Source organism: Arxiozyma heterogenica (genome assembly GCF_036370985.1).
Source record: "Arxiozyma heterogenica strain weizmannii chromosome Unknown scaffold_5, whole genome shotgun sequence".
Taxonomy (NCBI): domain Eukaryota; kingdom Fungi; phylum Ascomycota; class Saccharomycetes; order Saccharomycetales; family Saccharomycetaceae; genus Arxiozyma; species Arxiozyma heterogenica.
Window position 1 is genome coordinate 1,527,450 of NW_027042658.1, and position 13,795 is coordinate 1,541,244.

The window sequence follows — 13,795 nt, forward strand, 5'->3', positions numbered from 1 at the left end:
ATTGAAAAGAAGGAAAAGGAGAAAATATTTATTTCTATTAACAATTATAAGGGGAATAAACCAAGCATGATCACTTTACCATAAAAGGCAAAAGGTAAAAAAATAAAAAGTGTTAAAAAAAGATCAGACTGATCTAAAATAAAAGACAGCCAAAACGATCAAATTAAGAGAAGTTATATGTCTTTGGTTCTCAAACTCCATTATACCGCAATCCTACAACAATGAACAGTTAAAGTCAAGAAAAGCTGTCTAAATATTATAGGCAAGTAACCATGACATTTGGCTTTGCTATTTACACTACATAGAGATTTTTCTTTTGTAACACTTCCTTATAATCGACACTGTGTCTGTAATAGTTAGCAGTGGAATATATTCCTCAAAAAAAAAAAACTGATATTAAAAGTAAGAACTTCTTAGTGATTGGGCCCTGACATTCCTCTTTCCTGTTATCTTGACACCTGGCTTGTCTTCCATATTACAGGTGACACTTCTAAAAGGATATATGTAGCTCTAAAATAGCAACAAAAATACGATTCTGTAAAAATTTTAATCCAAGAACAACACTTTATGTGTTACTAATGTCTATGATTTGATGTAATTAGTGTTGCTTTGGTGGAAAATTGCCTCGCAACATTCGCTCTCTTACTCCCTTATTATTTCCGAGAAAGAAAACAAAAAAACTCTCCATATTTTTCCAAATGCGGTAATATTTGCAGAAAACCAACGATGAGATTTTGCCAAATCAGGTTAAAATCTAAGGTAGGCTGAATTGCCTAATATCTTTACCTAAACAGGAAAAAACAAAAAAAAGAAAAAAAGAAAAAAAGAAAAAAAGAAAAGTGCAAGATCAAAGTGAAAACTTTTTTCTTTTGTTTAATATTGTATCTCCTTCAATTTAATAAAAAACATGTATAATGAAAGGTGCATATATTTGATATTACAATGTAATTGACCACACCACCAGCAACTACTCTATTATGGTTTTCCATTTTAATACATTTACTATCTAAAAGAAGAAAATTAAAAATGTTGTCATCTATTTTTTTTAGTAATGAATTAGACTACAATTATCTCATGTATCCTCTATTGTGTGTGATGATTCAATGGTATATGTCATTCACAAACATATATAAAGATAGTATGTTCCAGCAGAAGACACAGCAATCTTTTTGCTTTTTCTTCCCTATACTACAACTCTTCCGACAAAAACCAGAGAAAACTAAACAGAGATTTTCTTTTAAACTATATCAACACAAGCATACAGAAACAAAAATGCAATACAAAAAAACTTTAGCTACCGCTGCCTTGGCTACTTCTGCCATGGCTGCTTACGTCCCAACTGAACCATGGTCCACTTTAACCCCATCTGGCACTTACAGTGGCGGTTTGACTGACTACGCTTCCACCTTCGGTATTGCCGTCGTTGGAATCTCCACTCCTGCAGCTAAGGCCACATCTTCAGTTGCTAAGAGAGACGTAGTTTCCCAAATTGGTGACGGTCAAATCCAAGCTGCTACTGCCACCAAGGCTGCTGTCTCTCAAATAGGTGACGGTCAAATTCAAGCTGCTAAGACTACTAAGGCTGCTGTCTCTCAAATAGGTGACGGTCAAATTCAAGCTGCTAAGACTACTAAGGCTGCTGTTTCCCAAATTGGTGATGGTCAAATCCAAGCTGCCAAAACCACCAAGGCTGCTGTCTCTCAAATAGGTGACGGTCAAATTCAAGCTGCTAAGACTACTAAGGCTGCTGTTTCCCAAATTGGTGATGGTCAAATCCAAGCTGCCAAAACCACCAAGGCTGCTGCTTCCCAAATTGGTGACGGTCAAGTTCAAGCTGCTACTAAGTCTGCTGCTGCTCAAATCGGTGACGGTCAAGTCACTAGTGGCAAATCTACTGATCCTGTCACAGCCGTTTCCTGTAAGGTCGATGGTACATTATCTATGACCTTAAAGGATGGTATACTAACCGATAGCAGAGGTAGAATCGGTTCTATTGTTGCCAACAGACAATTCCAATTCGATGGTCCACCACCACAAGCTGGTGCCATCTACGCTGCTGGTTGGTCTATCACACCAGAAGGTAACTTAGCTTTAGGTAACAATGATGTCTTCTACCAATGTCTATCTGGAGACTTCTACAACTTATACGACGAATCAATTGGTGCTCAATGTCATCCAGTTTACTTACAAGCTATTGACTTGGTATCCTGTTAATTGCATTCTTTCCAAAAAGAAAATAAGCATTAATCTAAACTTATTATAATTTTCATTTTGCATTATATATTACTAGTTCGTTCATGTTGCTATTTTATTATTTTTTCTTCGAAATTTCCCAATGTTGCAAACATTGTTTTTAGTTCTTAAAGTTTTGAATGTTTTAAATTCAGATGCTTTCATGTTTTATGTTTTTTATTTAATTCTTATATATTATTTGTACACTTAGTCATGATACATCCAATAAATAATGTTCTAAAATCATAAAATATATTTCAGTCTGGAAACCTGACCTATTATTTCAACTGGAGAGTGGAAGCTACTTGCATCTCTAGATCATTAGTGTTTACACCTTTAGCTTACATGTTCATTTTTCTTACATTAGAATTTTGCGTTTTATATGACGAAAAAATTACTCCAGAAAAATTTTGAACTGTCAAGGTTATAAAAACATAAATATATAATTTATATGTGTAATAAGAAAACTTGTTATTGGTAAACATGATACATTCCTTTCCTAGAAATCACCAAAAAAGTGCAAATACGATAGAATTAACCAAATCAGTATGGTATGGAACAGAAATAGAACTTCCCTTTTAATAATTGGGGTCCTTTTTCATCTCTTTTATCTATGGTCAATATTTGATATATACTTTGTATCACCCTTGGTTCACGGAATGTCCCAATACCGTAGTACAAACAATCCACCTGCTAAAAGATTGTTTTTAATTGTAGGTGATGGATTGAGGGCAGACACCACTTTTGATAAAATCACACATCCAGTATCAGGTGAAACGAACTTTCTGGCACCTTTTATTAGATCTATTGTCGAAAATAATGGAACTTATGGAATATCACATACAAGAATGCCCACAGAGTCACGTCCAGGCCACGTTGCTATGATTGCAGGGTTTTATGAAGATGTTAGTGCGGTTACGAAAGGTTGGAAGGAAAACCCTGTCGATTTTGATAGTTTTTTTAATCAGTCTACCCATACATACTCTTTTGGATCCCCTGATATTTTACCAATGTTTAAAGATGGAGCTTCTGATCCAAATCGTATAGATACCTGGATGTATGGTCATGAATTTGAAGATTTTACTCAATCTTCAATAGAATTAGATGCCTATGTTTTTAAACATTTGTATTCTTTATTCAATAATGCTACTATAAATAGTACACTTAATACTGAAATAAGACAACAAGGGAATGTCTTTTTCTTACACCTATTAGGTTGCGATACTGCTGGCCATTCTTATAGACCATATTCTGCGGAATATTATGACAACGTGAAGTATATTGACACTGAAATTTCAAAATTAGTTGAAAAAGTTAAAGATTTTTTTGGTGATGAAGATACTGCGTATATTTTTACGGCTGATCATGGTATGAGTGCCTTTGGTTCTCATGGCGATGGCCATCCTAATAATACTAGAACTCCACTTGTAGCATGGGGTGCTGGTTTAAATAAACCCAAGAGGAATAATGTTCCGGTTTTCGATAATTATACTAAATCATGGGAGTTAGGTCATATTGTAAGAAATGATGTTAAACAAGCTGATATTGCATCATTGATGGCTTATCTAATTGGTGTGAACTATCCTGCCAACTCTGTTGGGGAACTGCCACTATCTTACATTGATGGAGATGAAGATAACAAATTAAAAGCATTATACAACAATACTAAAGCTATTCTAGAACAATACGTTGTGAAAAGAGAAGAAGTTAAGAATTCTCAGTTTGTATTTAAAGATTATCATAAATTTGTTGAAAAACCTTTTGAAGATCATTTAGATGAAATTCATTCTATTATCGATCGAATTGCTAAAGGAGAAATTGATTTAGAAGAACAAGCTATTTCTATGATTGAAAATCTTATGACAACCACACTGGAGGCACTACATTACTTAACCACATACAACTGGAGATTAATTAGAACAATTGTCACATTAGGATTTATTGGATGGATTGTTTTCTCATTCAGTATATTCTTAAAGTTATTTATTATTCCTAGTCATCAAAACATTAAAGGAAGAATCACACTATTAAATTTAACCTTTTTCACTTTGGTTAGTTTATGCTTAAACTGGGTCTTATACTACCAACGTTCTCCATTCAATTTCTACATGTACTTACTATTCCCACTATATCTATGGTGTCAAATTGTTGCTAATCGATATGTGTTACAAATAGGTATCAAAGAATTATTCCGTGGAATTTCTGTATTAGAAAGAATTACAATTGCTTTCTTAATAGTAATGATCTATGAAGGGATTGTATATGGATTTTTCCATCGATGGATTTTTAGTATAATATTTATTTTATTTGCAATATATCCAACAGTATGTGGATTGCAAACTAATTTGCTAAAAACCTTAGCCTGGTGTTTTACATGTATTTTTATGTCTACTTTCACATTATATGATGCAGTTAAAATAGAAGATCTGACCCAAATTAATTATGCTGGCTATTTAATTATTATTAGTTCATTTTATGGATTGAAAAAAGTTAACAAAAGCATTTCATCTAATACAAGAACAATACTTTTAGTTCAAATGCTATTAGCAATCTTAATGTTAATTGTGACTAATAAATCAGTTGTATCTTTACAAAAAGAGAAGGTTTACCATACAGTGCCCAAATCTCAGGTTGGTCTTTATTAATAATTTCTTTATTTATAACACCATTTTTCCATTATTTAACACCTAGTAATAACTATAGAGTCAGATTATTAATCATTTATCTAACATTTGCACCTACATTTATTATATTGACAATATCATTTGAATTATTGTTTTATGTGTTTTTCACAGCCTTTGTTGTTCAATGGATTGAAATTGAATCAAGCTTAAAACAACAAAGTGTAAAAGACAACTGGTTGCAATTGCTAAGAGTTTCAGTAATTGGATTTTTCTTATTACAAGTAGCATTCTTTGGTTGTGGTAATGTTGCATCAATATCATCTTTTTCCTTAGATTCAGTTTACAGGTTATTACCAATATTTGACCCATTCCCCATGGGTGCATTATTAATGTTAAAATTAATTATTCCATATATTATATTATCATGTGGATTAGGTATACTTAATATGAAATTAACTATAAAGGATTACACAATATCTACATTAATTATATCAACAAGTGATATATTGTCATTAAATTTCTTCTATTTATTGAAGACGGAGGGATCATGGTTAGACATTGGTATCACCATATCTAACTATTGTTTAGCTATATTGTCATCTTTGTTCATGTTAGTATTAGAAATGGTTAGTCATATTTTACTAAGAAATGTGACAATAGAAGCGACTCCACTGGAGGATATCGAAAAGAAGGAAAAATAACGATAAAAATAAATATAATAGATAGTATATATATTTTTATTAAATCATAAACTAATCACAATTATAACTAAATTATTATATATCTTACCTAATGGTAAGATTCTATTTGATCAGAATATGTAAACATTTATTAGATGTGAGTCAAGTTTGTAGAGCGAGAATTAAAGTTTGGTGAGTCTTTATTTTTTTATAAAAAAAAAAACATAAGTAAGAATCAAAAAATAATATGTATACATATATATAAACAATATGTTAAATCCTAGAAAAACCAAGATCACATAAAAAAAGAGACTTTCTTTTAGGTTCCAGAAAATTGCAGTAATTTATTATATTTAATCCTTTTTTTTCCTAAGAAATATTGTTCAGTGTACATAACTGCTGAAACAAATAGAAAAATATTTATCTGGCGATTATTTTTTTAGATCTGTTTTATAAAATTTTGCAAGTATTTATAATATTTGAAAAAAAAAATAAAAAAAATAAAAAAACTTAATATAGTTTCTTTATCTTTGTCAACTAATATTTCGTGGATGTCATAAATATTAGTCATAATAGATGACAAAAATGGTGATATTATTTCAGTTTTGGTATATAATTATGGTGGTGTAGCTGAATAGCTTTATGGCTCAAAATATTTTTGTGCATATACGCAATAGGAAAGCTATTTGCTAAGATAAATTCCATTTTATATTCATATGTTGATTATAAAAAAAAGTGCTAAAGACTTAAAATCTTCCACTTTTACAATTCAAATTTCTTAGAACTCCCAGAAGCACATATGTCACTGAAGGTTGCTGATTGATTCTTCTCCTCTCTTTGTAATTATATGGTTTTGTTGAAATAGAATGTTCTATAATAAAATAGATAGAACAATAAGATTTTAGCAGACACTAAACGATAAATTGTTGAGTAATAATTGTTGAGAGGTCACCAAAAGTTGTTGAGTTTTTTTATTAAATATCTTACTGTTCGTAGAGGAAAATGGCTTAATGTTAACATATATAAAGCCAAAGATTTCATCATACATTATTTTTATCTTATTTGCAATCTTTGTATATTACTATTTCTATGTTGTATATAGAGAGAGAAAGTGAAGAACTTTATTATAATTTTGTATACTAAATCTGTTTAATATAATATTGAGAATGTTTACTATATATCCAATGAATAAAGGCGCTCATTCTCAACAGGTTTGTCTTTCAATTTGAACCAATGTTGACACATTTATTCTGCAAATGTTCCTTATAAATAACAATAAAACAAAGAATCTTGCAGACAAACACAATGGAAATTGAAGGGAAAACAACCGAAAACAAAAAAAAGAAACTCAATTAACTGCTTTTATCATTCAATACGATATTTTGGGTTGTCTCTGTTTTTTTTTTTTTTTTTTTTTTTTTTTTTTTTTTTTAATTTTTTCCTTTCCCTCCAGTTCTGTCAATCGTCTCTTTATTATAGCCGTTATAGATTGAGAAAGAGGCTTTCTTGTTATAAAGGCAGCCTGCTTTTAGACAGGGGAAAAATAAGAAATAATAAAACAAACAAAACAAGGAAATAGGGACATCTAGAAGGATGATGTAAGATTTAGACTAGATTGGGGTTAGCATAAACCATCTTAAAACTATGTATTCAAATATGAACACACATACATTCATGCATATATATATTCATTTTCTTACGACATTTATACGATATTATATAGAAATAAAAGGTTTCAAAATAACAAATAAATAAAAAAAGGTTTATAATAGTGTTGTATCCAACAATTTAGATTTTCTATAATTGTAGTGCAGGCAATTTCAGATATAGATACAAAAAACATCATAGTAATTTGATATTATCCTAATTTATCTATCTATCCATCTATCTTTATATTCTGTTAGTTAAGTTTCAATATAAAAAAAATCAAATATCTTGTATAATCATTTAAGTAAGTAAATTTACAGATATATATTTTTGACATGACCTATATAACGAAGGATAATACTTCACTAAGTCAAAACTTAATTAATAACTCGTTTCAAAAAAATATTGAAAATATTAGAGTAGAAGAAACACTAGAAGAAGAAGACGAAGAAGTCGTTACATTACAGCGATTAACTGAAGAAATAAAGCATCATCATAAAGATAAATGTATTTTTAGAAGACCGAGCTTATTTATATTATCCATATTAGTATTTTTATTTGGATTTAGTGAAATGTTATATTTAACACCGTTTATCACATTAACAATAAACAAGATTTGCCGTGGTATTCATGCAAATTTATGTGATTCAAAAGAAGTTCAAATGTACATGTCTCAAATTGGATCAACTACTTTAATATATTCAGGTATAATCAGTACCTTAATGAGTGGAAAATGGGGTCGGTGGTCCGATCACTATGGTAGAGTTAAAATATTCGGCTATATGGGGTTAATAAGAGTAATAGGTAATCTATTACATTTGCTGGCTTTATCTTCATATGTACCATTCAATAAATGGTTAATTATTCTTTCTGCCACTGTAAATTCAATTAGCGGGGGTATGTTTGCATTTTTTGGTAATGCAAATAGTTATATAAATGATATTGTGGAACCTGAGGATAGAATATTTTCAATCAGTTTTGTCACCAGTCTTATGCAGATAACTACAGGGATTGGACCATTAACAGGATCTCTTTTAGTTAAATGGTATAATGGAAATGATTCGGTACCCATCTATGTTGCTATTGCAGCCGGTATTCTATTCACAGTTTTATGTTTTACTATAATAATAGAACCACGTCATAATCTATGGTTAGAATACACCAAAGAACAATTTACTATCAAACAAATGGAGTTATATCAAGAATTTAACAATGACATTACCAACTCTTCTTCTACTTTATGGTTCAAAGCTCAAAGATATGGTAAATATCATCTAATAAAATTAGTAGATTTCTTGGAACCCTTCAAACAATTTTGGTTAAAGGATAAACCTTCCTCAGTGAAATGGAATGTTTTATTGTTAGTTACTATTGATATTCTTTTTGGATCAGTTATGATGGGAATAATGCCTAGTTTTTTATTATTTTGTACATACAAATATCATTGGAAAAGTGTGGAATTAGGCTACTTCATATCCTTCTGTGGCATAGCAAATGGCATAACATTATTTTTATCGTCACATTATGGTATGAACTTAATGAAAAATGTAATTAAAACAAATCCAAATAATGTGGATAAACTAGATAAAGTTTCTATTGGCATGTCTTTGATATTTTTAACTGTTAGCAACTTTTTTATGATAAGATTCTCCAACTATTCAAAAAATCATCATAATCTTTGTCATTTTAAGAAGTCTATCAAAGATATGCAGTCCAATTGCTGAAGCAGCAATTATGAAACATTATAAGAAAACAGGAAAGAGTACAGGTCAAGTGTTTGGTGCCATTGCATTGCTGAATTCTTTATCCATGTTAATTGTGCCACCAATACTACTAAGAATATACGGATTTACTATTAGTATAGGACCAGAATTGTTTTTGTATTTCCCTTTAACCTGTTGCCTAATTGCACTTATAAATTGCTATTTTTTAAGTGTCAATGCTCCAATTGAGAGCTCAAATCTTATGAGATCCTCAACTCCACTTTATGGAACGGAAGGTTAATTAATTAATTCATTCACTCATTAATTCATTCACTATTAGCATCGCTTTTGTTTCTATCTTTTGTCCATGTGTTCCTCTTCTCCTTTATTTTTTTACTTTTTATTTATTTATTTATTTAATGCATCCAATACAGTAATTCAACATTATCCCCAATAGAATCGACGTTATCAGGCAAGTTGAAAAGAAAAAAGGAAAAAAAAGATAAAACAAAAAAACAAACCTAGCCTTCTTCTATTTTCTGTACTTCCAATTAGCATAAACAAGTAATAGATGATGTTGATAAAATGAAAATAGACAAGAAAATTCACATCACAGAATAATAATAATCAAATAAAAAAAAGAAATTAAACTTTTTATAAATTTGTTGCCTTTTCTTTTCATTTCTTTTTTTTAATTTTTTTTCCTTCAATTTGCTTTCGTTTCTTTTTCTTTATATTAAAAAATTCAGAAGTAAGAAAAGTCCAAGGCTTTTAAGGCTAGTATCTCATACTGTTGCAATAAACGCTTATGGACTAGACGAATCATAGTCACCATACATTATATATTAGTAAGGACCGTTAAAACATTATCGATAAGATAAGATAAACTTAAGATTGCTAAATAAGTTAGTGAACTTTCCCAAAAAAATTTTTTTTCCCTCCCCCTTATTTTCAACTACTTTTGTGTAAAATGTATGTGGACCCACAGAGGAATAACCAGGTACGGCGGTTGACTTTAAATATTACACCCAAGGAAGAATTATCTTATCATAGACCAAGACCTGCGAATGAAAATGCTATAATGTCTAATAGAGAACAATCTCCACAATTGGATATTGCCAACTCTACTTCTCCAGTATACTCAATTCCTAAAGATGAAATACAGATTTTAAAGGAGCGTCAAGCGAAAGAAAAAGAAGAAGAAGAGGTAGTAGTAGAAAGGCAACATGAAAAGAGTTTACAAGTGGATAGCCAAAATTTATCCATCATAAAGGAATTGGAAACCAGAAGCACTGCTGTTACTACTACCGCTGCAGCAGTAGTTTCTAATAATAATAATAATCATAACCATAATCATAATCATCATCATCATAATAATAATAATATAACACAGAATACTGCTGGTGATGATAAATCTTTATTCAATTCTGTACAGGAACCTTTAACAGTTAAGGGAATAGAACATGATATGTTATTACATGGTAAAAAGACCTCTGGGAAATATACTTTCCAAGATTTTCAAATATTAAGGACTTTAGGTACTGGATCTTTTGGTAGGGTCCATTTAATTCGATCAAATCATAATGGTAGATTTTATGCATTAAAAGTTTTAAAAAAGAAAACAATTGTAAAATTTAAACAGGTTGAACACACAAATGATGAAAGAAAAATTTTATCAATAATATCACACCCCTTTTAATACGAATGTGGGGGACATTCCAAGATTCGCAGCAAATTTACATGGTAATGGATTTTATTGAAGGTGGAGAATTATTTTCTCTATTAAGAAAATCAAAAAGATTTCCAAACCCAGTTGCCAAATTTTATGCTGCAGAAATATGTCTTGCTTTAGAATACTTACATGATTTGGAAATTATTTATAGAGATTTAAAGCCAGAAAATATTTTACTTGATAGGAATGGCCATATTAAAATAACAGATTTTGGTTTTGCAAAATACGTTCCTGATGTGACATATACCTTATGTGGAACACCAGATTACATTGCTCCAGAAGTTGTCAGTACGAAGCCTTATAATAAATCTGTAGATTGGTGGTCATTTGGTATAATAATATATGAAATGTTAGCTGGTTATACCCCTTTTTATGATTCTAACACTATTAAAATATATGAGAAAATATTGAATGCCCCATTGAAATTTCCAGAATACTTTGATTCCTTAGTGCAGGATTTATTGAGAGGGTTAATCAACAGAAATTTAAGTCAAAGATTAGGCAATTTGCAAGGTGGTACTGAAGATGTTAAAAACCATCCATGGTTTGAAGAGGTTGTTTGGGATAAAATATTAGCAAGATGTATTGAAACACCATACGAACCACCAATAAGACATGGACAAGGTGATTCATCTCAGTTTGATAGATACCCTGAAGAGGAACTTCACTATGGTTTTCAAGGTGAAGATCCGTATCATGATTTATTTAAAGCGTTTTAGTTTTGTTGAGGTTTGCATTGAATATTTTTGATCTACTTTTTATTTTATTTTATTTTATTTTTGTTAAAATGCATTTGGCCATACATAGCCTATTTTCTTTGTTTTTACTTCTAAAAGAAGTATCTCTATATCTATTATTTATCCTTTCCTTCATCTGCACGTGCGATATTTCTCTCACTTTACTAGTATTATTATTTTAATACTAGATTTACATCAACTATTTAAATTTTTTTTGTCAATTTTGACTTTTCTCCTAAGATAAATCTATTTTGTTTCTAATTTATATAACTTAACATAATTTATACAGCATATTCATAGACTATATTAACGAATTAAATAATATAATGCAACTTGTCTTGCTAAACCATTCTTTTCTTCCTCTTTTATTCCATTAGAATCTGAAAATATATATTTTTTGTTCTTTTTTCTTTTTTTTTTAATTTTGTGAACTTTTTATCAAAGGTTGATTCAATTCCCGATTAAACAAGGAAAATTCAACTGGAAATGTACAAATGTAAAACGTATATATCAAGGGAGAATGATAACAAACACAGCTTTGATTTCACATTTTTGCTAGCTATTATTCTTAGTTTTCATTAAATCTAGTCAAAATTTTGTCTAGGTAATTGAGGTAATTCCATCAAGAGAAAAAAATAAACAATAGAAAAAGACACTTATAAAATATGGCCGAGAAAGTCAAAGAGTCGTTAAGCAACTATCAATATTAGACAAATTAACTTTTACTACAAAAGAAACCACAAATAATAATAATCCCACTAAGTACCAATCTTTAAAATTAACCTTCCAAGTACAGAATCACAATGGACATAGAGTGCACGTAAATTTTGGCGTGAATATTTACCTACATTAAAATTTTACAACCCAAACTTTGATATGAATGTCACTAGAATCAAAAATGATGATAAGTTAGTACAAGTACCCTGGCGTATTAGAGATCTTGGATGAACAGAAATCTTTGGAAACAATTAATATGAAAAACAAAAGATCTGAAGATATCATGGATGAGTTTTAAGTAAGATTGACTATGAAGTAATAAGTGAGGATAAGTTAATAAAATTCAGTAAATAGTCTAAGTAAAATACTTCACATTCAGAATTAATTTTTGTTTTGGCCTTTATTTTTATTGCCAAAACAAATAGCATATGTACAAGTTTTATATATATAACACCCACATTTTTCTGTAAATAACCACATTAATTTTTTCCTTTTTCTATTTTTTATTTTGGTTTTGTTGTTCAATATTATCTTCTTTAATCAACAATGTTCTTATACTATCACCTCAAGGATTAGCATTTGTATGCATTATTGGTTTTGTTTATTTTATATATATGTTATAAGGCAGATATTTGATGTATTATTTGTGGTAGAAATCAATCATATCTCAATAGGAAAAGACTTTTTAATATAATAGTGCTTACCTTAAACGTTGGTATTGTTCTAAAAGACTACTTGAGAGTAAAAACATTGCCATTAGAACTACTGATTTGCCTCTACTAGTAGAATGTATCTAATAAAATATATGTTAATTATTACACAATGTAGTAACTAATGATTACAATAGCATACTTCAATCTATGAGCTTAATATAGTGTAATTGGTGACAAAGTTTGCGAGGTAATTATTGATGAATTGGCAAAATAAAACAAAATTAAGATTAATATGTGAAAACTCAAAATTATTATAATGACATTGTTACTGAGAAAGGGTAGGTTAGGTGGAGGTTAAGTTGTAAAGAAAATTGGCATAACGTTAGCAAATAGTTATTATATGTGATGTCAAATAATCCTAAAGATATAGATTGATAGTATTATTCAGGAATGAAACTATATTAGTAGTGCTTTCCAACAGTAGCAACACAATAGTAGTTAAAGCATATCATGACTATATTGAAATGGATTAAAGTATAGTAAGATAATGAGATAATTCAGATGTGTATGGATAGAAAAAAATCTATTGGGAAGATCATACAAAGACCTTAGACAAATATAATTAGTATGAAAACAATAAGTTATACACATCTTGGGAGATAATCTTGTACAACAGAATCAATGTTCAATATTATTTGTAATCGTGTAAAAACGTCCCGATACGGAGCTTTCTTAAAGAGAAACTATCCAACTCTTGTGACCCTTTCAGTTTTATGGGAACTTCGTATTACATTCTTTTATATGTCTTATATGTAGAAAAAGTAAGCTAAACATATGGTTTTAATCCTGTATAACTCCTTAATACAAATTTTTAATATTTTTCGAGAGTAAATGCATCTTGCAAAACCATTGTCAGTATGTTATATGTTAGTAATTTCGACGTATAACGTAATTTTTTCTTTGTTTAAGATGAAGACTTATTTAGATATAAGAATTTTGTTTGGAAATAAATTAGTATAATTTCTTACCACACATGAGCAGTTAACAGTATAGCTTAGAATAATAGTTCA

The 13,795-nt window shown here is 29.7% G+C and overlaps 5 protein-coding genes across 5 annotated transcripts; all 5 read left to right on the forward strand.

Moving 5' to 3' along the window:
- Nucleotides 1–1,026: 1,026 nt before the first annotated feature.
- On the forward strand, nt 1,027–2,214 carry PWA37_004455 (uncharacterized protein; the record flags this gene model as incomplete). Its single annotated transcript, XM_064860943.1, has 1 exon — nt 1,027–2,214. The coding sequence occupies one exon, from the start codon at nt 1,027–1,029 to the stop codon at nt 2,212–2,214; it is 1,188 nt and encodes a 395-aa protein (XP_064717960.1).
- Nucleotides 2,215–2,780: 566 nt separating this feature from the next.
- PWA37_004456 (GPI ethanolamine phosphate transferase 1) lies at nt 2,781–4,877 on the forward strand (the record flags this gene model as incomplete). The annotated part of the gene is made up of 1 exon (XM_064860944.1): nt 2,781–4,877. One exon carries the CDS (start codon nt 2,781–2,783, stop codon nt 4,875–4,877), a length of 2,097 nt encoding a protein of 698 aa, XP_064717961.1.
- Nucleotides 4,878–7,518: 2,641 nt separating this feature from the next.
- PWA37_004457 (MFS transporter) lies at nt 7,519–8,907 on the forward strand (the record flags this gene model as incomplete). Its single annotated transcript, XM_064860945.1, has 1 exon — nt 7,519–8,907. One exon carries the CDS (start codon nt 7,519–7,521, stop codon nt 8,905–8,907), a length of 1,389 nt encoding a protein of 462 aa, XP_064717962.1.
- A 949-nt stretch (nt 8,908–9,856) lies between these two features.
- On the forward strand, nt 9,857–10,585 carry PWA37_004458 (uncharacterized protein; the record flags this gene model as incomplete). The annotated part of the gene is made up of 1 exon (XM_064860946.1): nt 9,857–10,585. The coding sequence occupies one exon, from the start codon at nt 9,857–9,859 to the stop codon at nt 10,583–10,585; it is 729 nt and encodes a 242-aa protein (XP_064717963.1).
- Nucleotides 10,586–10,590: 5 nt separating this feature from the next.
- On the forward strand, nt 10,591–11,337 carry PWA37_004459 (uncharacterized protein; the record flags this gene model as incomplete). Its single annotated transcript, XM_064860947.1, has 1 exon — nt 10,591–11,337. The coding sequence occupies one exon, from the start codon at nt 10,591–10,593 to the stop codon at nt 11,335–11,337; it is 747 nt and encodes a 248-aa protein (XP_064717964.1).
- Nucleotides 11,338–13,795: the final 2,458 nt, after the last annotated feature.